Source organism: Colletes gigas, unplaced genomic scaffold, assembly GCF_013123115.1.
Source record: "Colletes gigas isolate AHSC1104 unplaced genomic scaffold, ASM1312311v1 Colletes_gigas_Sc00010, whole genome shotgun sequence".
Taxonomy (NCBI): domain Eukaryota; kingdom Metazoa; phylum Arthropoda; class Insecta; order Hymenoptera; family Colletidae; genus Colletes; species Colletes gigas.
This window is the reverse complement of record NW_025106639.1, coordinates 4481409-4508321: the sequence shown is the minus strand read 5'-3', so window position 1 is coordinate 4508321 and position 26913 is coordinate 4481409. Positions and strand designations below refer to the sequence as shown.

General features: G+C 47.6%; 1 protein-coding gene across 7 annotated transcripts in view; it reads right to left on the bottom strand.

The window, feature by feature from the left end:
• Positions 1 to 26913, bottom strand: part of LOC122397993 (protein Fe65 homolog) — a 158994-nt gene that overhangs the window by 36256 nt on the left and 95825 nt on the right. For all 7 annotated transcript variants that reach the window (XM_043397547.1, XM_043397545.1, XM_043397549.1 and 4 more), the window contains one exon: positions 22291 to 22609. In XM_043397547.1, coding sequence (XP_043253482.1) covers positions 22291 to 22609 — 319 coding nt within the window. The remainder of the gene's footprint in view (positions 1 to 22290; positions 22610 to 26913) is intronic.

The window sequence follows — 26913 nt, the reverse complement described above, 5'->3', positions numbered from 1 at the left end:
TCCCTCCTATAAATTTATTTCTCGATCGAAAAGGAAGAGGCGAATTCGTACATCGAGAGCACGTCGAACGGATATAACTGTTCGAAGCGCGGGCGACGAATATGCTGCGCGTCCATAATGCTGGATAGAAATTACGGGACGAAGGGGGAGCGAACGGAACATGATCCCGAGCGCTGCTCCAACGAAGACGATAAATTAAATCCGGGGGAGCCGAGCGCGGACTCGCACGAGCAATGAAATTGCCGAACCGGAAGTTATCGCGGCTCAAAAGCGGCGTGGTCCAGCGGGTCTCCTGAAATTTCGTTATCAGACCGGTTGGAGGGACAGAGCGACGGCGGAAACAGAGATACAAAACCGGTGGGTGGAAGGGAGGGGGGAAAACGGGATGACACGCAAATCGTTTAACGTCTGTCTCTCGCGAGTCGAAAAGTGGAATGCTTCCGAATCGCTTGGTTCTCGCGCTTCCCTAGGTTCGTTAGCCGCTCGAAGAGTAAAAATATCCACGTCCGTCGTCGACCTACATTCCCGTCGGGGCAAATCGATCGTTTGATTAATATTTCTCGAGCGCGAGATCGAACTCGTTCCGTGCGCTGACATTACCCCGTTCCGCGACGAGAATACGCGCTAACACGAACCGCGCACGTGAATCCGTCACTCGTCAAAATTTTCACTCTTTCCGATATACCGCGTTACCCCGATACGAACAATTTTATAATCGATTGCTCGTACGCTCGCTCAGAAAAGATCTGCAGCCTGTCCCAGTTTCAACGACGTAGAACGTATCTTTCGGAACGATAATCGTGCTCGACGTTATTTCTCGCGATTTAATAGATCGACGGAACGCGAGAGGCAGGGTCGAATTTGTTCGCACCGTCTCGGCTGTGAATATCGTGGAAAATATTTGCGTGGACGTTACGGTACAACCTTTTTCTATGGAAATAACGCGATTTCCGAAAGCACTCCTACGCTTCCCGTCGCCCGGTAATTCCCTCTCGCGCGTTCTGTTTCGTTTCGCGAGATCGAGAAGGCGGTCGCGAAAGAGACCGAAAATGGACGGTGAATAGAGCGTCGTGGCGGCGTTACGATTCTCGCGGGATGACTGGAACGACTTCGTAAGCAAGAAAAAGAAACGTTCCTTCCGTCGAGGGTCCACTCGAACGGCGGTCTCCACCGCCGCGAAGGAGACGGGGAAAAATAAAAGTGGACGAGGGCTGAATATTTATTCATAGTTTTCCAGCGGCGGTCCGCGTCCACTCGATTCCTACCACTCAGACTTTCGTGGATTGTCCGACCAGCCGGGGCGGAGCACTTCATTTCGAACAGCGGGGCTCGCGGGAAGCGTTTTCGGACGAGCTGTGTGCAACGTCGACACGAATAATTTGCGCACACAACGAGAGGTTACGCTAGAACCGCGGCTCGTGTCGCGATTTATTAACCCGGAACCCGCGACTGCATTAAAAATAATTTCTCGCGAAAGAGAGAACCAGAGAGAGGGAGGGAACGGAATCGTTCAATGAACTTTCCCAGAGGCTCCTCTCGACGGAGTATATTTCTATCGCGGGAAGAGAGAGAGAGAGAGAGAGAGAGAGATAAAGAACCTGCGAAATTGAAAAGTTTCGCGGTAAAACCCCAGACATCGTTGCTTCGATTTTTAGGCCGCGTATTATTGGAACGCGGTTTCCGCTTCGCTCCTCCGTACGAAATTTATTAATCATCACCGCTACGGTATTCAATTATCGAGTTTTCATATATAAATACTTAAGTTATTGGTTTGCATTTTATTGCGAAATTGTTAGGTATTTCTATGTATTCGAAACGTCAAATTGCAAGGATGTAAAGATGGCAAAAGGTTGTTGTTAGAAATGGACGATGCATTACTAAATAAAGTTATTTCGTTCCACGAAAAAATTGTCTTTCATTTTATTAAAAGGATCCTCAATTACTTAGTTGCCAAGCTAATATCGACGTACGATTTAATTACCAATTACTTCTCGAATCTCGAAGCGACAGTACGGTGTACAAGCTTTCGAGGCCTAATTTGAGGCAACGCGACACGCGCAGTCTGCTGAAAGTTGACTAAAAATCGCCCAAACTATTCCACCCCTGTTCGCGATACAGGGGCGCGACATCTTGCGCTCTATACGTGGCAAGTTTCCAACCTATGGAACTTCGTAGATCTTTCAAACCGTCGACAACGGGCTGCGACCGACCCGAACTTCGTTTAAAGCGTCGCGGTGGATGAAAAGCGTTTTCGCGTGGTTGTTGTTGCGTCGCAGCTGCACACGCCGGGCTCTCGATTTTCGCCCCCCGACGATCGATTCACCGATGCACTTCGTTGCAAGCATCGCGGGCGCGCCTTGTCACAAAGACCTCGGCGCACTCGTGGCGGCCGACTTGCATTGCAAAGCACTTCCGGTCGAGAGGATCCTCCTCGTCGTGACTCCCCAAGGGGAGGGGAACAGGGGATGTACGAAAGGGTCAAAGGGTAAGAAGGGTTCGTTGGCCCTCGATCAACCCCCTGCAACCCCCCGCGCGCAGGTCGCCCGCTATCAACCTGTTCTGTCCGTATGCATTTACTTGCGGTCGAAACCCATCCCCCTCCACCTCGAGCGCCTTCACTTTCAGCCGCCACTTTATTCTCCGGCCCCCTTCCGCCCAGACGATCGACGATTACGTCCCTGCCGGAAGTCATGGCGGTTCGACGCGTTTGTCGTCGAGACCTTGTCCACGCGTTACAATTTCAATCACTGGCGCACCCCAATTGCACCCTTCAAATTTTTTTACATGTTTCGAGATGAGAATTGAGTTTAGACGAGGATACTTCTTCCATTGTGATTCTGCATTTCGTGTCGTCTGAATGATAAATAGAAGTTTTCTCTGCTTTCTCTAACAAAATTTTGTACTGTGGCTCATTTCGGCGGTAGGATATCCAAAGTCAATTATTCCACGTTTATGCTAGCAACAGCGAAGACACAGGCGAAGTTAACTGTACGTAACCCGTGGACCGGTATAATTTCGCAACTCAAAAGTCTCGGGGCACCTGTTGCTGTTTTAGAAAATACTGGCACAAGTTCTAAGTTTCTACCTACTTCTGTTACTTAATACAATTCTACGTACACATTGAACGTTATTTAAATTGTAACAGGAGACATTTACTACCTTAAATTAGAGCTATATCTCGGCCTAGTTACCAGAATAGAAGTCCAACATAATTTAATATTTATCGTATATGTATAGACAGAGAAAAATTGTATTCATTTACAGAATTCTAAAGTCCCCCGGATATAAAGCCGCCCCGGAATCCCACTTTGCGATTCATCCAGGTACATATTCGAGCCCTTGGCGCCGTCGAACGAAAAATTTGCTTACTTCTTCAGATTGTCGGACGGTTTTTCATTTTCTTTTCCGAGCACCACGCGATCCTGCATTCGCGGATGCCTCCCTCCGACGCGAGTCTCGTTCCATTCTCGGAACCCACCCTTTGTACGTATACGATTCGCCCGCGGATTTCGAAAGAGCGCGTTGCTCTTGAAATTTTTTACAGTCGAAGCCACGAATCGCGAAACCACGATTTCGAGGCCCGTCGTTGCAAAATTGCAAAATTCCCTCCTAAAGTTTATAGTTCCCCTCTATTCTCTAGCTTTATACGAGTCCAGTTTGCATCTCGGAGTCTCTTTTGCACATTTTTATTTCGCCCGTTCGAACGATCCTCCCCCGTTCCATTCTGTCGAGAGTGTCGCGTTTACTGTCGACCCACAGCACCCCTAAACGCGTTGCCATTTTATAACGATTCTTTAGAACGTTTGCAGTAAATTAAATTTAAATAAGATCAAATTAAAGGAACTATTTCAAAGCGTTCGCCGTAATCCAGCACCCGCAATAGTTTGAAAAAACAGTCGGATGTAACGTTAGACGCGGAAATCCGGCGTGTGTGACAACGTGTTAATAACGATATTTCGCGTGCTGGGGAAACTTTATAAAATCAAAAGGGCGCGGGTATTTTTGCACATGAAAATGCACGAAACCGTCCTTTGTACCGTCCGTAAGCGCGCGGCATGCGGATCACGGTGACTTTACGACGTTCCTCGCGCACGAGTGACTTTTGTCTCCGGAAATTGCCAAGTTTTTTAAGCTCTGTCGATTCTTCCTCTCGCTCGGCGTCGCGTGGAAACGCGGCACAATCGCACGAAAAAGATTCTGCAGAATTTCCAGTCCTTTGCGGGACTCCAGTCGCTTTCATCTCCGCCTCGTTTCCCGTTTTCCCTTCATTTTTTCCCATTGCTTATTTCGACTCTTTTATTTCTTCTCGATCTTTCAACCTGCAGTTTATCGCGCAACGGCGGCTCAAAGGACCGCGGGGTCGCACTTTATCCACGGTAAATTAATGTCGTGCCACGGGAGATCGAAGCTACGATACGATAGGAACGTTATATTCGTGCTTGTTATAATCGATACAGTCGCTGAGCGTCGTTGGAGTTCGACGTGCAAAGCGCGATAGACTGAACACGCAGCTCCCGCTGAGATACACGTTGTTGACCGTTTAATATCATAACCAGATGCAAACGTCTCTCGTGAGCGAAGCAAACAAATTAAATTGATTTTTGGTTCAATTAAAAACAATCGTCGCTAATTACTGTAACGCCTTAAACAAATGACCTGTTTTAATTTGATCCGAGTGTATATTGTTCCAAGGGCCAGACTCGAAATATGTCGCGATTCCCCGGTATTCGATGCATCGATACGGGGATAAGAGTGGTCGAGAACAAACGTGGTCGTAGCACGGGGATTCCCCGCGGAGGAATGCGCAGCGATGTGAATGGTGGTCCGCGCGCGGGAAATTCGAATTCCCTCGCGGCCTCCTGCGGCTGTGGTCGACCCGCTGGCCGGCTTAATCGCGGCGTAATTAACGCCGCGCGATAATCAAGCGGCCGCAGCCGTGGGAGGACGTCGTTATAGGGGCGAGACGCGAGCGTCGTGTCGCGGTCCGTTCTCCGCGGCGCCCCTTGAGCGCGATAATTCGTCCTGACGCAATCGTCGTCCTTAGCGAGCGTCGCGGAGACGGGGCGTCGGCGTGCACGGCTCGTTAACGGGCCGGCGCCGTTAATTGAGAGTTAAATTTCAGTTTTTCGCGGTCTTTGTTTACGGGTCCGCGGACGCAACGCGCGTGAAAGCTCGTCGAATTAGCGAAGAAGAGACGGGGGACCATCGGCGTTAATTAAAATAATTACGCGGCTCCGTCCGGTCTGGTTTTCCAGACCCCCATCAATTATTAATAATAATCTTTCCATATATACAAAAAAGGAGGCTGCTTCCACTACGGATTATAATTTACTGTTCGAAAGCAGCCTCGGTTTAGTTTGGATTATGCAGCTTCTAATTCGATTAGCGTTTGGTATGACGTTCGAATACATCGGAATTAGCGTATACTGACCTATATACTGAGTCGTGATTAGTTATGTGTCATGCGGAATATGTTATCAATTGATGGATTGGTATATTATTTAACGATGCGAACTGAATTAATTTCGATACCGTAGTAAGAATAATATATCGTATAATGATTAGGCGACTGAGTTGACAGTTCGGTATAAAAGAGAGCAGAAATATATTTGCAAATATACGGGGAAAGATAATATTGAAAGTCGCGTACAAGATTTCCACGTCAAGAGAGGAAAACGTGACTCGACTCAACGACGTGTTCGCCATCTTTGCCACAGCAAGAACAGACACCGTAATAATAACAATAACGCCTGTATTAAACCATACAAAGAATAATATATCTATACAACGAGTCCACAAGTTACACGAATTCGTAGATCCACTTATGTATGCATTTTTCACGCATAAAACAAGATTTTCTTTTCATAAAACCGTTCGCACTGGGCCTCTTTGATATCAATTCACTTTTGCAACAAAAATTCTACGCGTTATTAATAATTACAGGAGATGACGACCATTACCAGTACGTTCTTTGCATCGTATTTTTTAATTATTTTCCTTTTGCATCACGTTCTCCGTTGCTTTAACAGTTTTCACTGAAATTCTAACTGGTCCAAACCGTGCTTGACGCTTCCAAAAATTGAGTTTTGGCTTTCTGCTCGTTTCTCACCGCCCACGGTCTAATCTCGTCCGCTTGTTCGCGTTGATCATTTCGCTGGGGAACAACGGAGAGTCGGGGGATCAATTATTAACAGGGGCTGGGTACGGACACCGGTAAGCGGTTCTTTGGAAAACGCATCAGGGCGCAGCGGACACGTTTCGACTGAATCTTAAGGTGGAAACAGGGACGCGCGCGTGGCTTCGAGTTAGCATATAAATGAAATTCGCCGCGACCCGGTGAATGCCAATGGACGGAGGCTTTCGACGACGGGTGCACGTGTGTCCAAGTACACGCGCCGCACGAAACGTTCCGCCGAGACGCATTCGGACTCCGAATGGTTGCATCTTGCGAACGAGACTCTTTGTTCGGCGCAGCCATCGCGAACGGGCGGGCTTTTGACCCCGCGAGTCAAATTCTCCCGATCACTCGGTGCCTTATTAGCCCCAAACCGCGACTCGAGCAAGTCGAAAACGTAGAACCGAAACTTTTTCCTCGGTTGACTTCGTTCTCGAGGGGAACGACTTCGAAGATGGCCGAGGGAAGTTTCAAAGTCGATTTCCTCCCGGAAAGGAGCCCCCAAGTATGAAGTATTCTACAGTTTTGACTCGGTTCCGCGCGGAGATTCGCGTCTACTCTCGCGCTGACGAGAATCATCCGCAAAGTGCACCTTGTTCTTGATGAAACTTTGCAGATTTGTAGACAACGTAACAAACGTAAGGGGCGAAACTACTCAGCGAACTTTCTATTCGAAACGAATGTAAACGAAAAGTCTCTCGACGCGTGGAAAATTTATGACAAATTCTCACGATTCGTATCCAATTATTCATATTTATCGACGGCTCGGAAGCCAAATTCTGGTTGCAGAGGGTTAATAGCGCACGTACACGCGTCCGCGGCGATTATGCTTACGTGCACGTTCGATTACACGGGGACAGGACCGTCGTTAGTTCCGAGGTTTCTTGTAAATTTATTTGCCCCGACACGGCAGACGCGCGACGAGTACGCGGCAATTCTGGTCTCGTAATTTCCGTTCCGTGTAATATATCGGTATGAATCATTTATGGCGTCGTTAATTGAGTCGGTACAATGCGACGGTCGATACGGAACGGCGGGAGGAAGTAGCACGAGCAATGGTACAATCCGGCGTCGTTGGCAGAATGTCAACGAGCCAACGGTTTTGTCGACGAAATAACGTGTCCGTGGAAACGCCGCCGTGTTGGAAGGATCGTCGCGTCGCCGGTCATTGTACGCGAAAAACGATGCCAACGTGTGACCAAAGCCGATTGGCCCGGCCCCTGGTCGTTCTTTCGCCCCCGAATCCGCGACATTTTCGATGAACCCGCACGCCCGACCTCGGATTCCTCGACGAGCCGCAAGCTGACTATCATTCAGCGACGGCAAATCGATACCTAAGTCTCTGTCCTCCGCAGAATGCAACGAACGGAAAAAGAATGCTCTCAGATATTCCCAGCGTCGAAATAGAACCCAACATCGTCGCTAATTTGACAACCAACGATGGGTCCCTTTCGTCAACTAGGAAAAGGTTGTCTCGACTAGGCGTATACATCGTGCACGCCCAAATGCAAGCATGTGAATTATAGAACATCGTAGAGTGGGGTAATTTTTTAATGTATATTTGCAAGAACTCAAACTGAAATCTGGGTTTCGATAACCCATTTCTATGGGGATTTTTCTCATTTTACGGGTTTAAGGAACACCTTTTCAAACATTCTTGGAATTTCTACATATTCTACATTAAAATACGCGTTGTTTGCCGTTTGAAACATTAAAATCGTCCAATCCGTTCAGAAGTTATGACGTTTTAAAGATACGCCTGAAATTTCAGTGAAACATATCAACGGTATGGTCAGACATTTTCGGTAAGGAATTTTTTTCTCGAAAATGCGTAGGATTTCGGGGGTATGTCTATTAACCAAAAATGATTGTACTTGACCCCCGCAGCCAAAAATATTTTTTTCAGAACGATTTGAAATTTTTTTTTTCGCCGAAAAATTTAGGCACTGATTTCCTATTTTGTTCGACGCTGTACGGAAATGTTCGTAGGTATCCATGAGCTAAATTTCAATGAAAATTTTAGCAGTCGTTCGATCGCGGGGAGCAAGGAACGGGAACGGGGTCAAAGTGGCCTAAACACCGTCGTGTTCGGACTAAACAATGAACTCCGCGGTAATTAAAAGTTTTACCCAGGAAGCTGGAAGGAAGCACGGAGACAGAGGCCAGGGATAGAAACTTCCCGCGGCCGGACATTAAACGCCAGCCCCGGAAAATAATTATTCGGATCGGCCGTTATCTCGCGGCGTTTACACCGGTGCCAGGGGCGGCGATAAGACGCGCCCTCGCGTTCGGTTGCAGCAAGTTTCGGGGTAGCGTCGGCGTGGCCATTATCGGCATTAACGGGCAAATTCGACGATAGCCTCGGAGAGCCGAGTGCAGCTGCAATTAAGGGCGCCGGAGGAAAACCGATTCGTGCCAAGTGCATCCTCCCTCGTTCTCGTCCCCCCCCCCCATCCTCCCACCCTCTGTAACTTTTCCTTCGCGAATCCCCCCGATCGGGCACGAAGACGAGCACTCGAACGAGACGAAGAGCAACCGGGCGATTCGTGAAAAGGAAAAAATGAAAATGGAATCCGGCGAGAGGCTCGAAAGGATCCCAGGATGCTCTCGTTCGATGCGTCGGTCGCGGACGTGGAACGCTTTGGCGCGGTGCAGCTCGCAATCCGTCTGTCGAGAGTTCCGCGAGTGCAATCGCAATTAAGGCGCATCGATAGAAACCGATTCGTGCCAAACGTTCCTTGCATCGTCCTGAAAACTGAGCCTGGAATCCTTTGCTCGTGAATTCGCAACCGTAAGGCGGGAATAGAAGTTATTTTGTAATTAGTTTAATAGTAGATTGTTTGATTCGTAACACAGATATCTGTTTGTTAAGCAAATTTTTGAGTCCCGTTTAATTTGTCGATAGTTTCCCTGGGCTGTCCAAGCGCAAACTTATATCGACGCGTCGTTAAAATTTAATAAACGGCTCGAAACGCGCAGCTACGTATCGTTTCCGGGATAATGGTACCCGGGCGGATCACGGTGCTCCTTCTCCCGGGGAAAAAGCGGTTCTAACGGGAATTTAAACGCGGCCGAATAAGCCGTCGGTTGCAGGACGCGGGCCGTTTCTGGGTAATGCGATTTATCGGCGTTTTGCGCACTGCAGCGAAAATTGCCGATGAATACGAAAGGAGAAAACGGGCAGCGTCAGAGATGCTCGATCCGCCATGCTGGCAGAAGCGCGTCCGCCTCGATTCACGAGGCTGTTAAACCAATCGCCATTGTTACGCACTATTTTACCATCGTCATATCTTCTTCACTCTCACCGACAAACAGTATTCTTAGAAGTTCTGCAGAATCTTCGTTTCAAAAGTTTGTAATCCCAGGGAATAACGTAGACTTTCTTTCTATCTCCATGTTTTAAAAAAATAAACTGTAATCTCACTTCAACGAACTACTTAACGATTATGATAATACAAAAAGACTTAAAAGAACTAAACCAAATGATCTAATGACTGACCAATAACCTCCACAAGGAAATCAATGATGGAAGAAAGGAGACTCTGCTGAGAGTTTTACCTGCTCACGAAGGCTTCCTCTAAGTCTGTTTAAATAAATTTCGGTGTAAAACGAGGATACCGGAATAAATTAGTTACGAACTCGAGAGCTTTTTCTGTTCTTCGAAGTCTCGATAAATAATATATACGTAATAAAATGGAAGGGAGTTCGCAGACACTCGTTACAGCCGCGTTTCAAATTACATTTTCTCATTAAGGAAGGCCTTTCAATCCTTTCGAGGCGGACGCAAAGGAATATTTCCCCTGCGTTCTCAAATATTTCGATATTCGTGTCTTCTCGTTACGCCGAGACGTTCCAATGGCTTCGAGGAAGACGCGAAAGAATATTTTCGTGGTTTCCTTTGGGCTCCTCGGTATTTATATTTCCTCGTTACGCAGTTTCGACGCTCTCGGATAGAAACGAACATTCGAAATTTCCTTGAAATATTTAACGCCCGATTTTGCGACTCGGAACGTCTCCGGCGTTCCTCTATATTTTGTACAACAATTTACCGCGCGATTATAAATGTATGGAATGTAAATGGAGAAACGTTCACGGCGCTCCGTTTAAAATTCCTACCTTCCCCCCCTTATTTCTGGCTGTTATGATTCCACCCCTTTCCATGCTGCTCCCCGTTCGCCACCAGGGATGCTTCTTTTCGGCGAACCCACGCTGTAAGCGCTTTAATAACGGGTGTTGGAAGCGCGTAATCGGTAATTTGCATAAGATAGTTCGGTAGTTATTGCCAAGAAACTCCACCGGGTCTGCTAACACTCCCTCGACCCAACACTCGTTGAAATTTTTACAGAAACGAAAAATATACAAGCTCGCGACGACAGCTTCCTTACTCGCCAGCAGAGGGCTACGCTCAACCTTTCTCTCTCGCTAGTACTCGATCATCGAATCTTGTCTTTTCCATCTGAACGATTAAACTGATATTTCTTCGCTACGAAATCGTATTTTACGCGATAACAAAATATATAAACCTTCGAAATTCGTGCAGAGTCCATCGCACGAGTCCGGGTAACAATAGCGCCGCGAATAGTGCACGTTGAACGCTCTTTCCCCCCCCCCAGTCGAGCGTAGGCGGAGTGGTTTCATAAAACCGAAAAGAGCTGGCCCCCCCTTCCCTCCGGGTTCAGAGACAGAAATTTTCGTGAATGGCGACCGTTTTCCGGGTCTCGAAAAATCCGCAATATCCGGTATATATCCCTGGCGGGCCACGGCCGGGTGTGTAAGCATTTTAATAACAAGCGGGTCTCTCTCTGCCCTCGTAGCCCTCCGCGACCCTCCGGGTCCACCGACGAGGGCAACGTCGCAGTGTTTGCGCGGCTCTCGCAGCGATGCCCGGCCGATTTGCATGAAATTGAAAGCCTCTTGGTGGCGCGCTGCGATCGGAGGCGGCGGCCTCTCGTTAGAATGGAAATCGCGGATTGAAATTTTCAGCAGCGAGCGCGTCTCCTCGTGCGTGAACAGACACGCCGAGAGGCGCGACGAGGACGGCTAGAGAGGAGCCGCGTTACCGTCGAGACGGGATCGATATACGCGACGCGTATTCTTGGCCACGTACAACCAAGAATATCGGATTCGCACCTGCTGTCTCGGAGAGTTTGGCGAATTCGACGCGCCGACTCCCCACGAACCGTGTTCCCGCGTTTCCTTCGGTCTCATTATCTGCCCTCGTCTGATATTCGACAAATGTCCGCGAGCAAAACACTTCTCGCGTGCTTATTTATTTTTTTCGAGGGCTCTCTCGACGTGCCGGCGATTCGAAATTCCGTACGCGTCGCGAAACTGGTTGCTTCTTTTGGTAACGACCGTGTTCGCGTTGGAAATTCGAAAGTCGAAACGATTCCCGCGTTTTGATGATTTCTTCTCATCGAAGACTCGAAGATCGATTACAAAAGGAACACCGAATCCAGAGATAACATTCTTTTGGAGGAAACATTGACTTCACATTTGAATAATGCGAGTTAGCACAAAGCCAAAGGGACGTGGATTCCACTTGTTAGCGACTAATTTTTCTCGAAACGAGTATCTCCGGCGATTTTTACACGCGATACCTCGTGCTCGCGTACCTTTGTTCGCTTTGTTGGGCCGGTGAATGCGACACGGAGATTAAATCTGATTGGGAAAACATCGCGCCGGCAGGACGCAGAGACGTCGCGCCTGCTTTGAGAGAACCGTATGCATTCAGTGTACCGTGACATCGTATTTATCTCCGTGGGCGTGGAATCAATATACATTTATACTTCGTGGCAACGAGACGCCTAGACGCAACGCGCGCGACAAAAGCCATGGGAGAAAATTTATGGCCGACTGGGCGTCTGCGGTGCGAATTACATCGATATCGCGATCTTACAAACTGTCGAAAATAAACGTCACGAAATTCCTTTTTTATTTCAAAACTATTGTAGCATAGATAGAAATATATAAATGCATATCTCCGTAAATATACATTAAAGCTACTCAAGACTGCCAATTGATTTAGAGACCTAATAATATGTTTGCTAATCATCGATCGAATTCTTGCGAGGATCTTGGAGGACCTTCCTGGGAGGTCGTGGCACCTACCGACGGATCTTCGAACGTCCCCAGGACCTAACCAAAATGTAAAAGACCGAATCTACCGCCACACAACACTGACGATTTAATCGTGATTCGTAAAATGTACGAGAGGCGATTTTTACGACCGTGGATGCACGCGAATGACAGAAATAGGTCTCGAACCGTCTCTCGTAAATTCTCCGCGGTCTTCGTCGAATACGCGTCGATTCGAGAAAAGCGTTGCCCGATTTGATTTAAGAGCATCAAAAACGGTCTCCGATCGGATTGATTTCGCGACGAAACGAGAGGAAAGCCCGAGTCGGCCGAGTTCAATTTCGTCGCAGTTAGGCGGGCATCAACGTCCCGAGCAGAGGAATCATCCAATTACGTCAATGGCAGATAATCGATAGCCCGCAATAAAAGTTCGATCCGCGGGATGCTCGTGAAAGTTTGATCGGCGAGGAACGCGGTCGACGGTAAAACCGCCGTGCAAATGCGGCTCGGCGGTCTATGGATTGCATTCGTTGCATTATTTAAACGTTCGACATTACAGCCGCCTCGGCCCATTCGCGAGCGTCCACGAGTACGCTCCGCTCGCGAACAATGTGTCGTTTACCTTCGACCACTCTTCGAGCGTTGCGTTTACGTTGAACTCGCCTCTTGGCCAACAAGCACCGTTTACACGCTGCTAGCGTTTCCCGGTTATCGCCTAGCACGCGAGCACGTTTGCGTTAACGAACTTTCCTACGCGTTTACCCACCGATACCACTCCGGTGCTTATCCTCGAATTATTTAATTCGAATTCGCAGACCGGGGACAAATGCAAACTTAAGAGCACCGAGTAGAGAAATGTTTATCGTTTTAGGAAATGTATTTTTTTTAGAGTTGAATTATATTTGTTGTATGGTGGAGCACACGAGCATGTGTGTAGAAACGAAATTTTGTACGCGTTGTTCGCCAGGCGTGAATTATAGGTCCGCGTCTGACTATGCGTTGACCCATACTACTGACCGCTCTGGGAGCCCGTTACACGTTTGTGCTTTCTAATTCGAATTCATCTTTGGGAAATGACAATATTCATTCATTTATTTGTCAAATACTCTTTATGGAAAAATCTCTACCTACCTAAATACGCAAGGGAGACTACGAAGTTACAGCGCCTTAAAATTATCAGAGGATAAATTAAGCAAATTAAAATTCACTAAGGCCGTATCAGTGGATACACACATAAAATACAATTTTAAGAGAGTGAAAAATTTCAGGGGGTCTTCTAATCTTCGAAGAGCGTTGATTATTTCAACGCTGCAAGTTCCGATTAATAATAAAAATTCACAATGCTTGCACAAATCTTATCACAATCCAGAAGACCGAACACTGCTTATATTTCGACTGGAGTACGTAACGCGAGCGATTAAATTAATCGGTGAGAGCAACCGGTAGCGCGAGCGACAGGTAGGCGACCGCTGCTCTCTAAAGACTAACAGAAGCGAAGAAAGGCAAACGGAAACCGGAATGGAAGCACGGTGGGAATAATACGCGCGTGACCTCGGTCGGAAGGTAACTCGATGAATACGATGATGGAAATGGGATTATTCGCTGATATCAATTGGGAATCTTCGAACGAGGGGCGTTCGAGTTTATTTTGGCCCGACGGTTTCTGTTCGCGCCGCGTTCTTTATTCAGCCGGGGTCGCCGTCGACGCGTGATCGACGATAATGTCGCGGGACGAAATTTTCATGGACCGAACGGGAGAGAGAAATAGAGAACGGGGAGAGGAGCTGCAGGTAACGGCGTAAAAAGATTACAGAAGCGACGAGGACGCTTGGCAACCTATCATAAATTTCCGCGTCGCATAACGGGGAGAACGGAACGTGACAGGCTTGAAGATACAGCAACGGGGCTGCGGAACGCCCGCGTAGTGCGTCGATTGGATTTTATCCCAAGGTCAGAACCCCGGAAACTCAACGACCTCTCGCTCGAAAGAGTTAAACGAATCCTCTATCCTTTCCAATAAAGAATAATTATCATCCTCGATCATTCGCCTCTGTCAATTTCTCTCAATTTTCTCTAATAAAATTCTCTACAGAGTCCAGAAGACGAGTCCTGTTTCTGAATGTTGAACTGCACGACGAAGAGGAGGAAAGTTTTTGGTCTCGTGACCCGGGTAGTGGACACGAGGTAAACGACGGGGGGTTGCAGGGTCCTATTCCATCTTGTTCACGAAAACGAGCACGGTTGGACCCTCTTCGGTGATCCTGACGGAGGTTGCGGTTTCCGAGGGTGGCGACGGAGGAAACTAAAGGCGAACGTTCCCGTGGTTCGGAGGGAATGAGTTGCAGGAAACGGGGCGGGGGGTGTATGCGGTTGTGCCTCTAAAGAAAAGCTGCCCTAACAAAGGCGCCTTATTTCACGCCCAATGTATCCCGCCTCAGACACGATCGTTAAGATACCTATCCTAGCGAGGTGCGAGTTCCGTCAACCCCTATCCGCTCCCACCCCCGCCCATCCGACCCTTTCTTTTTCTCGGCGAAACCCTCGAAAACGGTTCGTTCCTCCTTACGGATGCGTGGCTTACGGCTTCGAGTGCTCCGGAGGGTGCTGTCGGGGGTGACTTACAACGCGAATCGCGAGATACTCCTCTCGCCCTCTTTTTATTTTTTTATTCGTAGGAGAGGATACTTCCGGAGCTCTTTCGAACGCGATATAAAATATAACAAAGATAATATCGGATCGCCTGGGGCTCTTAAACTCGCCCGATGACGCTCCGAGCCACTGTGGAAACGTTAAAAAACTTCTTATCCGACACGCGTTGACACGCTTTAGCGATCGAGACGAATTTTACTAGATAGAAAATTGGTCGTGTAATAATTAATTTGTGAAAGTGTTGAGTACTGAACTACCGATCAAACGCCAAATTAATTTACGAAGAGAACGAAACAAGCACTTTGTAGATCTTCTTCAACGTTTCATAGGACGAGGGGTTAATATCCCAGGGACTCATTGTCATGGAACGGAACAGGGGACGATGAGGGGGTGGCGTGAAGGACACCGAGAGAGGCGACTTATAAGGGAGGTTTTCTCTGTTCCGATATTATACAGGATGACCCGCAATTCGCACCCAGCCACGAATGGCGGACGTCGTCGTTCCTTATGGGTTCAGGGTTCCTGAATGGGCCGGGGCTGCGCGCGCGAACGGAGGGTGGCTTTATCAGGACTCAGGGGCGCTTTATGCCGCGGCGCTCGATTATGCGCGTATTCGTCGCGAAAAAGCCTCGGTATCGCGGAACGTACACGCCGTTGCACAATAACGCCGCGATAATAAAAATGAAAAGCCGGTCTGGCGTCGCCAAGGATCCTAGCGCGCGAGGCGGCAGTTATCTCGCGAATGGCGCGAAAGGAACGGGGCTGGATAAACGCGACAACGGAGAACGTCTCTTCCGGTTTGATAGGTCACGGCTATTACGCCCGATAGTCGACGAATTAGCGCGGAAAATTGCCGCGAGAAATTAATTTATGATACGGACAGAATGTTCGAAGGATCACGGCTTCGAGGGAGAGAACCCTCGTGCGAGAAAGTTTGCTCTTTTCTAAACAAGTGTACAAATTTTATTGAAATCTATGAGGAATAGCAGACGCTCGAGAGGCCACCCCGAAGTACCTTTCTTTTCCATATATACGAGCTTCCCTGCAGTTTGGGCTAGACATTATCGAGAGGATCCGTATCCACAATACCATAAAATGTAATTTACTTGCAAAAGATTTTCATGCATAAGGATTAATTCGACCACCTTTAATAGCAAATAGAAATACAGAGAGCTCGAAAGAATGAAGTATTTTTGGAGTCGTTCGGTAAAGAAAAATTGTAACGATCGAAACACAGAGGGGCGCGATTGTTAGCTGGCAACCCCCGAGCGGGTAGCAGGATCGTTTCAAGGGATGTTTCATATCGACGGTGGCGAGCGATCGGTCCATTTGCACTAGCCGACGGCGAAATTGCGACGAGATGATTGGCCAAAAACGAGAGCAAAATGACGCATAATAACGACGCGAATGGGCGTAAGTGAATAGGAACGGCCAGGCTGACGGTTACCCGGAGGGAAGACGGGACTTCAACCCCGATGGAGATTGATGCGGATTGCATTAATCTACCTCTGTCTGGCCTGTCCTTACCACTACCATCGCGCCCGGTACGCCCAAGCCGGTTTTCACCGGACGAAGAATAATGCGGATATATTAAGCCCCGACTATCCGACTGGTCCCGCGCCCCTCGCCCCGCGTCCAGAGCTTTCCGAAAATTTATAATCCACGGACGTGCCGCCGTCCACTCCGGTAACCCCGTTCCCCGGCCTGTTATCGGCCCTTCCTTCCGTTCGGTTGGAAATTTCCGCCTTTCCACGGCTCGTCAGCGACCGGGACTCGATTTACTCGAGCACCGCGCGCACGTACGTATTGGCTTCCAACCTATGAAACGTCCGTTCCCTTAGCTCACAGTAAATACGAGTTTCTGCCACCAAATGGAAACTTTTCACCGCAATTTTTACCCATATACTCAATATTTGGAACGACGATCCACGATCGAAGCAATACGGTGCAAAGAACTGGTTTAATATTCGTTTGAATCTTGTTGGACCAGATTGGGGGATGCTTTGTTCTTTCCAAAGGATAATTAGATGACAGGGAAAGGTGGTAATCGGTGCAGTTCGTCTCTCTTCGGATGCAAAAGAGAGGTCGTTAAAGAGACGATGCCAAAGGCGACTGTTAATTGACACCACTGTGCCTTTCAAGCTGCATCTTCCATTCGTTCTTTGATCGAGGCTGCTTCCTCTTGTTACCAACGAAACGAGAAGCTCTCGTTTTTTTTCTCCTCCATCGAAACAAGGAAGGGACTTTCAACCCCGTTTGTTTCTTGCGGACTCTTTTTGCATCTTTTGTACGTCGACGTTTACTTTGCGTCAAGAGGCGACGACGGAACGTCTCGATCGCTGCATCGATCCTCCGCAGTAGCTGCGGGACCGATTCAATTACGTACAGACTAATTACTATCGATATGTATCAACTCCCAAGCATGGTGTCGAGATATCTCACAGCTATAGCAATAAGTAACATCTGGTGTCCGTTTTATTGTTCAACTAACTGTTCTAACTTCTCAAAGTCGCGAATAATAGCTAAGTTACTCAACGAGGAATCTTACTCCCTTAGTAAAAAAATAAAATATACTTCATAAACAGTTCAACTTGCTTTTATTAAGTGATGAAACGTCCATCGATAATAGTAATATTAAAATTCCTAATATTACCGAACACCGAAAATTTTTATCGTTCAAGCTGATTTCCATCCCCCACAATACGCGACAGTCCCGCGTCTCGATAATTCAGAAACGGTCCTGCACAAAAGAAAATCAATCTCTGACGCGAGCGTATCGATAATATCGAGACACGTTTCGATCCTGTCGCCAGCCAACTGCGTAACCGTTTTCTGCTCGTCGCCACCTCGGGGGCTGCTGGCTCCGTCAAAGCGGAACAAGGTTAAGGGTTGTAGGGAGAAGATTCGACAGAAGTATGAGAGATAGGGGCAAGTACGAGCGAAGTTTGTCGCAAGTTTAGATTGAGTTCAATCTTCGGAGCCGTGCGATCGTTGCTCCACCGCTTCCCGTCCGAGCCACCCTTTCTGGCCCACCCCGCTTCCGCGGCTTATCGTCTAATATCCAACCAGGGTTGTAGGTGGGACGAAATATCAGGGCATTCCGTGCCCAGACGCATCGGCGCGTCCTCTCCTTTCTTTCTCCCGTCCGTTCGGTCAACGTACCCTTCTTTTCTCGCCGTTGACAAAGTGGTCGACCCTCGAAATTGCGCGGACTGCCCCCGAACACATTTCTGCCCCCGGATTCCGTCGAGAAATCGGACGCGGTGACAAACTTTCCGACAGGGAAGTTCGGCAATCGCGACATCGCCATTTTCCTTTTACGAGTTGCAGCCATGTTCGTATGTTTCATATTTGTCGCGAAAGACCAGCGTAAATGTACCGTGAACGAATCGGGGGAAGGAGGAATCGAACGATTAGTTTATTTGCTATCTAGACTGCACGATCTTTCTGTCAAACTTTTGTATTTCAAACGCTGTCCTTGTCACAGATGAATTTACAGCGAATCCAGAAAGGTTCTTATCAGAGAAATTGAGATCAGAGAGCGTTTAATCGACTTTCGAATCGTCACAATACGTGTAACAATGCAGTTTCATTTAATAATGGAACACTGTGATTATAGTGATTTCCAATATACTATAAAATGGGAGTAGGGTGATTCTACATGTAGAGACGAGTAGAAAAGTAGGAACAACATTTTCTCGTTCGAGCCATCGTTTTCGAGATACCTTGTTGGCGCGTCTGACCATACGTTTGCTTTTCTACTTGTGCGTAACAATACAGTTTCATTTAATAATGAAACATTCTGTGTATAGTGATTTCCAGTATACCATACATCGAGAATAGGGCGATTCTACATGTAGGAAAGTAGGAATAACATTTTCTCGTTCGAGCCTTCGTTTTCGCCTAGCGCGTCTGACCATTCGTCTACTTTTCTACTTGCATGCGAGTACCCCATTTGCTACGTCGATTTTCTCGAAAATAAAGCCTCGAACAAAAAAATGTTATTCCTCCTTTTCTACTCACTTTTGCACGTAGAATCATCTCTGTCTGGTTATAACACCTTACATACTGCGTATCACTAGTTTCCTCTTCCGACTTCAGTGAACAGTCTACGAAAATTTAACTCACTGTTCTTAGAATAAATATTAAAATAGAATCGAGAGGAATATTTTCCAATCCGATGCAAGCGATTAAGAAGTAGGAATTGTGCACGCAGGGATTTTCCATCGTCGTAACAGCCCTAACCGAATCAACTTATGTAAATGGTTGATGGCACAGATTGGGCGTCCCGGAGCCGGTGTTTCGACGTCGACGGTACACGTCAACGAACGAAGTTATCTAACAAGGTTCCCAGAAAGGATTTCACGGAGTTGAAACGAGAGTTGCCGGGGCCCGGTTGTCGAATAATCAGGAGCGTTATTAGATCATCGATTTTCCGCGGGCGAGACGTCGACGCAGCTACCTCGGAAGCATGGAATTACTCGGGCACGTCAAGTGCCTAACAACGTAACGCTGCGTACATTTCAGGCGCATCAGCGCAAACGAAGTTAACGTTGCACCGCGATGAAAGCGCCCGGGCCTGCAGGCAAGGGAAATTCGCTTTTCCGCGTCGCTTCGAACGGGAAAATTCGATCAGTCGCGACGGATTGTCGTTCGCTGATGGCTTCATTACCTTACTTTACCGCACTGACAACGACCCTGCACCCGAAAGCCACCTGGACGCGGGCAAACGTCACTGGGTCGCGGTCGTTATCTTTTTGCTCGAAAATTTACCGCGATAATAGGAAATTCAACGTTTCGATCGCGAGGAGCAGTCTTCTTCGGTGACACGGTAATTAAAGTTTGTATTCTCCCAAACTTGGAGCTTATGAACAAATATGAGGATCGGTACAAAGTTTTAAGTAGTGTCAAGACGACGTTGCGAAGTAATTTAAACTTGGGCAGATTGGAAGAGAGAAATTTTGTTTCGATTATCATATTACTAAAAGAGATATTCACACGGTCGAAATATTGAAACGAATGACACGTCACCGTAATTAATTTGCCAATTGCTTGAAGAGCTGCAGAGGTAAATAATGCCAATATTGAAACCACGGACCGATAAAGGTTGAGGAACACTGTGTGATGGGTCGATAAACTGTCCGGCGAAGTGTGTCAATCGAAGCAAACACACATCCACTGATGGAACGCGATCGGTACCACTGTTTCAGACGTCTTTGCTCCGTAATTACCGCGGCAGCCGTTCCGTTCAAAGAACACGGTGTCCTCGAAACACCGTCGACGAGCAAATCGGTCGTCGGTGGAACCCTTTCGCCAAGAATCTCCTCGATTCCTCGAGGAATAGCTTGGGAAACTCCGGTACCGCGGAAGCATTTTACTCGTTCTACCTGTCGAGTCTGCGGACGTTTAACCAGCCGGAACGGTGGACTGAATTTAGACAAGTCCAAAGGGGAGTCCAGGAAATAGAAGTGAAAGGAGGGTAATGAGAGGCTAGAGGACGGGGGTTGATGAACGAGGAAGAAGAAGAAGAAGAAGAAGTCGCCTTTCAGGACCGGGGCGAAAGTATGCAGCCTCTGCCAGACGCCAGGCGTTTCCTTAATTGCATTTTTATGCTCGCCCGGATTTCCGGCACGGGGGAAAAAGACAGAGACGGGACGACGAACGGCGGGGTAAAAAGCAAAGGGGTTGAATGAAACAGGACGCCGGGAAAAGAGAGTTTATTATCCTGGTGGAAGAGGTTCCCAGAGTGTCCATTAACGTATCTCGATTCAACGTGGTCCGAGGCGAACGAGACTGGCGATCGACGGGGGCTCCGTGGCAGCAACGATTTTCTTCCGTCTCGTTAAATCCACCCCGTCCCGGATAATTATCCATCGGGAACGAACGGACGCGCGAAACCTGGCTGGACGGTCGATCGACCGGAGGGGAAAAACGAACAGCGATAATTGTCCGAGCGGTTGTTTGTTTCGTTAAGTTCCGGGAGGGGAAGGGGGAGGGGGCGAAACAGTTTCGACCGTTCATTAACGGCTGGCTAACCGGAGAACGCGGCTACAAGGCTCTGCAAACGAATTTACTGGCCGAGTGTCCGGAATCTAATTTCGATATTAACGCGGATCCCACCATCGATCGCCACAACCTTCCGTAAATCCGGTTTCCAAGATCGAGGAGAACCGACTGTCGGTGATATTTCGACCCTTGTTTGTTACCGCGAGGTCTTTACCCCATACGACGTTTTGTATTCCTTCTACCTTGACTGAAAATAAATGTTAGTTTGTGTTATTTTGTAGTTAATTACTTCGTACAAAACTCTCTCACATTTAAGGCAATTTTTCGTAAAATTTGTATTGACGAGTATCATTAGAAACTTTCAGCCAGTGGTTGTACTTTTGAAAGTTTGAACAATCGTGTGTGGATTCGGTTACATTGAATCTTGATTTTCGATTCGAGAATGAATTGCAGCTATTTAACGAAAAAGTTCCAAGACACGGAGTTAATTAAACGAAACTTGAGTAAACTGAAAGGAAAGTGCGAGGATAATATGGTCGACCATTGCGCGGCGAGTGCTGGAAACTTATAAATGGCCGCGTTAAGGCGGCTGGTAGCTGTCGACGGAGCTCGATAACAGGTTCGAAAGACAAAGGGCGCACGATGAGAGTGTAGGTACCAGAAGAGGAGGATTTCGGACCGGTCGAACAAATACCGAACCGGGGGCCGTGTAACAGCCGGAAATAAGTTGGAACTGGCTTGTAGCATCGGCCATTCGTTCCTTCCGTCCGAGCCCTCTTTCGCGGGTCCGGATTTATTGAAATTTTATGCGGTATCCCGATGAGGTCCAACTTGGAAGTTTTATCAACGGGCTCTGGGTGGCCGGACCTTATATTACCGGGGAGGAGCTCTTCGATTTCGCTCCACGTAGCCGATTTCTCGTTTATTCTGCTTCCACGCGAGTCCTGCTACCGCCACGGTATACCTCGGGATAAAGGAAACTCGGTACGGAAGATCATCGCGAAGACCGGCTCATGTTTAAAACCGAACGCATACAAATATCCCGTGGAAAATGGCGAATATAGATCGCGAATATATCGGTTCGCGCCCGCTGGATATTAGATCCAGCGTGGCCCGGTTCTGATCGAGTTTCTTTCGGACTGTTTAGACGTTTTTATTTCACGCGGACGCGCAATTTTCCCGATCCTATTAAATTCCAGGCTCGATCCCGGGTCGTCGGAGACGGTCACCGAATGCATCGGAGAAACTCAATAGTCGAAGGAAAGATTGCCAGCTCACGGGTCTAAGAATCGAAGCCCACAGTCACGTCGTCCATTGCGGCTCAGCCAGAGGCCAAGAACGTGATCGGTTTAACGCCCTGCGTGGAAACGAACGGTACTCACCCTAGGTTATGGTTGTCCGTATTGTCCGGCGCGTCCTCTGTGACGGAGTCCTGGGTGAGGGGACCTTGAGTGACGTCAACCCCCATGCTGCCCAGATCCAACGTGGCGTACGTTCTGCGTGCCTGCACCCTCGTGCCTCCTCCGCCGCCTCCACCGCCACCACCGCCGGTCACTTCGCCGCTCCTGTCGCCGCTGCCGACCAATTCCTGGTACAGCTCGTCGTAGAGGGAACTGCCATTCCCGTTGCTGTTCAACGCGTCGTCCAGTCGAGCAGGATCTAAGTGGTAATTGGGATTCTCGAACGAGAGCAGACCGTTCTCTGGAAAATTCCACGAAACACACGATTCAGAGCGTCTGCGAACCGGCGATGCATCGCGAAAGTACATTCGTAGTCGTACATTCCCGGATCACGCGACAGAGCATTCGCTGGTAATCAGAGCGAGGATGCAATTGCGTACAAACGTACGTAACGCCCTTCAAAGGACGTTTCTACTTGGATACAACCGTCGAGAGCAAGTATTCCGCTGAACGAATCGACGTAACCTTAGCGAGATTCTACAGGGTGGTTCTGGAAACTGGGGATACGGCTCTTTTCCAGGAGAAGATTTTGCGATATTGATTTTTTGAATTCACGAAATTCTCTAGAGACATTGATTCGTATAGATATTATCTATGCAAGAATGCATATAAAATGGATCTCACTGTCGTATTTAATCCACTCGATTTTAAAAACACAGAATATATTTCAGCCATATGGTTTAATCAGTGTCACGCAAGTTAAAACGAAAATTAATTGCATGTACCCGGCACGTGACTTGCAAAAATGCAAAACAGCGTATAATAAAACGTTCAAACGTTCATGGTGTAATTCCTGGACGAAGCGAGGTAATTCCCCCACTGGGAATAAATTAATTTCTCAATGTAAAATATAAAATATTAAATGAATTCAACGTTTAAAAAAAAAAACAAATCGTAAAATAGTCTGTGTTTGTATCTTCCCTTAGAAAAGAACTATGTTCCAGTTTCTGGAATTACGAGTGCAAAACCCAAATACTATTTTAAATACACAATAATTCAAAAATTTCCAGTGCTCCAGGGTGAAGATACATGTAAAATATTATACGTCAGTTCCAACCGTTTTTTCGCTTACTCGTTTCAGAAATATTTAGTGAAAATTGTATCAAATAGGGCTCGTTGCCCTCATGAATATGTAAGAGCAAGCAAAACACCGCAGAAAACGCCCGCAGGGTGTTTTATTCCTGAAGCCCGTGCAATTTCCACCCTGTTGCACGGTTTTTATTACCAGGCGGTTGCACTGAAATTAATTTGTCCCGTTACTTCGCGTTCTCTTCCCTTCCAAGTTTTTATTCTTGGACCAGTTTGGCCGAAGGTACATCGTCGGGGCACGTCGGTTCGTTCGATGGAAAGGTTCTTCGCTACTGCTATTTGTGTATCATGCGGTAACCGCGCGTGCTGGAAGACGTCAGGTACAAGAAGATCGGTAGAACGCAAGAAGCAGAGGTCAAGGTTCGCCGGTCGTAACGGCCCGGGATAGGTGTAGTCAACGACGTCGATGGAAGCGTGAAACGGCAGTACCTGTGGCCATTTAGCCGTTTTTACGAGCAGCCGTAGAAAGGTTCGCGTTGTACGGAGGGGTGGAAAAAAGTGACAGGAGGCTGCGCGAAATAACCATGGCCGATCGATACCTCTTGCCCGGTGTCGTTCTTGAAAAAGTGTGCGCTCGTATGTACGTACAGATTAATAGAAAAAAAAGGATCCAAGACTTGGAAAAAATGTTTCAAAGACCGTAACTCGATCAACGTGACTTTTAATATTAGCAAGTCAAAAGGCCCCGGTGTCGAGAGTCACGGGGAAATAAGGTCTCCCCGACCCTGTCTCGGACCCTTTTTCTTGCCAGCCTGTTTATTTCCCCGGCACAGTACTGCGAAAATAAATCAACGAAAATAAAAGGTCTGGGCGGTAAATACGAAACGAGACGACGGAAAGATCCTCGGGACAGGCTCTCTCTTTCTCTTCTTCGTTTCGGAGCAAAGTGGATTAAAACGTTGAACGATCGATCGTAAGAGGTTGAAAGTTGAAAAGCGGTAGAATGAAGTTCAAGCGCGTGACAGAGTACACCCAGATTATTTTTATGTGCTCTACTCACTGATGATCCTGAACAAGACGACAGTGGCTAGAAGAACGTTGTACAGAAACCGACAGAACGCATCCATGCCGACGCGACGACGGTCATATTGTTAAGAACTCTGTCCCGATAATCGTGAAACGATGCCAAGAAGCTCACCGTGTACTTATCGACATGCTATCGGTATATACACGCGACGGATACACGGGTCGTCTACATAGAGAAGAGTCCCGAGGAACGTGTGTGTGTGTGCTAGGGTGCCTAAGTCGAATCTCCTTGGCCTCCTTTGTCCCTTCCTTCCTTCCTTCCTTCCTTTTCTTCTATCCTTGACACTCCTATCTCTTCTGCGTCTACCTATCTCGCTCCTGCACCCGGTATTGATTCAACCGCGAACTTTAAGCCCTGTGCTTCGAGAACTCGAGCTTCTTTCGGTCAAAGGGACACAGACCGCGCTCCGCTCGAAAGACGCGCAACGCGACTCCGTAATCGTCGAACGACCTCGTGCTTGCCTAAATCCAACGTCACCTAGGTTCTAAATTATTCCCATAACTCGCTGCCGCCCACTCTAACGTTCTGCGATAGGGACCAATCTAACACCGTACTCGACTTCGATTCGAGACTAGTATCAACTCATCGATGCACGATTTAACCCCTTAGGCGTCAACGCGCGGTAAACAGACCAGACTGATGCTAAACTGCTTTGTCACAGAGATTATAAGAATCGTGACCAACTCTCGTGGCGTACTGATAGGAACTGAAACTCTGTTCGCGAGTCTGGCTCGTGATACTCATGTTTGGGCCAAAATTTTTTTAAACGTACGCTGTTCAATTTTGTTTAAATTTCGTAACGAGTCAGAGGGTTGAGGGGGTAGCTGTCATTTGACTCGAACAGTGACCATTTTTTGCGAATTTATTCCAAGCTCTGAATATTTTTTTTCGATAAAATAAATCCAGTTAACAGCGGCGTTCAACGCGAAACAAAAGTCGTTGGGAGGATGTTACGACGAGGAAGAACGGGTTGGAGTAATTGCGTTAATCGGCTAAGTTTGCACAGGAAAATCGCCGAGTCGGAGTTGAGCATTGATTGACTAATTAATCGATTACGCGATGCGATTAAAAACTTAGTCTCGGGATTAACCGCGAATAGCCCTAGAAAAACTGCGCCCTCCCGTTAAAGCGTAAGGGGGTTGGAGAAGTTTTCTAGCAATCTTTAAAAGCAAGTATCGATGGTAAATTCATTCGAGAATCTTTGTCCAACGCATTTTTTGCGCGAGCCTCGGGGAAACAATGGCGTCATCGACAGCAGAGTTAATTAGCCGATCGAAATGCCCGGACGAGACTCGTTTCCGCGTCCCTTTGACGGTTTTTCTTTCGGTTAATTCGACGTTTGTCGCGACCCCGCGTACTCCCAGTCGTTACGAACAAAAGGTTAATCAGTTTTCTGCCTCGCCATGTCTGCTGCTTGAACGATCAAGAATCTTCCCCGATCGTCTTTTTGCGAGCTCGTCGACCGGCCAGAATTTTCGCGATCGGAATTCTTGTCGATGGTCGTTTCCAGCGGGATACAAGAACGAAAAGACCTCGTTAATTTTTCCTACCCGGGCACATAATTGTCCAGGAATTCGACGGAAGTTCGGATGAATCAGCGAAAGGGTGGCTCGAAGCAGGGCGGGGAAATTTCGTTCTAATTCAAGTTTACCGTGCGTTTAAAATTTAAAATGAAAGTAAATTTCTTCTCTGCCCTATGGATAGAATTAATAATTTGTAATTGACTTCGATCGATTTGAAATTAAAGACTCAAGTTTGTAAAACTTAATAAAGCAGCAGATGATAAATTGCAAATTTTTGTAGCATGATACCTAGTGCCGATGTGCCATAAATTCGTGGTGCAAATATCCACTGCGTCTCGACAGTAATAGAACCGCGCGATCAGTTCGACCGTAGTGACCGGGGTAAACTCGTGGAAACGGCCACATAAACGCTTGGAATGTTGAGGAAACTTTATGGAGATAATTGAATGTTCCTTACACAAACATTTGAGTGCCACGAACGTCTTCGAAAACGACCAAGAGGACTTATACGACCGACAGATTGAAGAGCCGGCACAGACGTTCCGTGAACTTCTTTGAAAATATTTTCGTAAAATTCCTGCGGGGGTCGTGAGAAGTCGAGGATACATTGACCGTCGTTCTCGAAGAATTTCCCCGCGCGGCGTCAGTTATTTATCGGACCGTGCATGCATTCGAGAGTCGAAAAAGTTTTCAGGCTGTTTTGGCTGTAGTTGCGCCCTCGCAGGATGTATCTCGTTACTCGGTTCGAAAGAAGCACGAAGGAGAAGAAGGGACAGGGAGCTCGAAAGTTTCGACGCGGAGGAACAATCGGAAAACTTTACGATAGAGTTTACGCGGCTATCGTTGGCAAGAAAAGGGCGAGGAAAAGTTGCGCGGAACGGAGACGGGGTATTCGACGAATCGCTC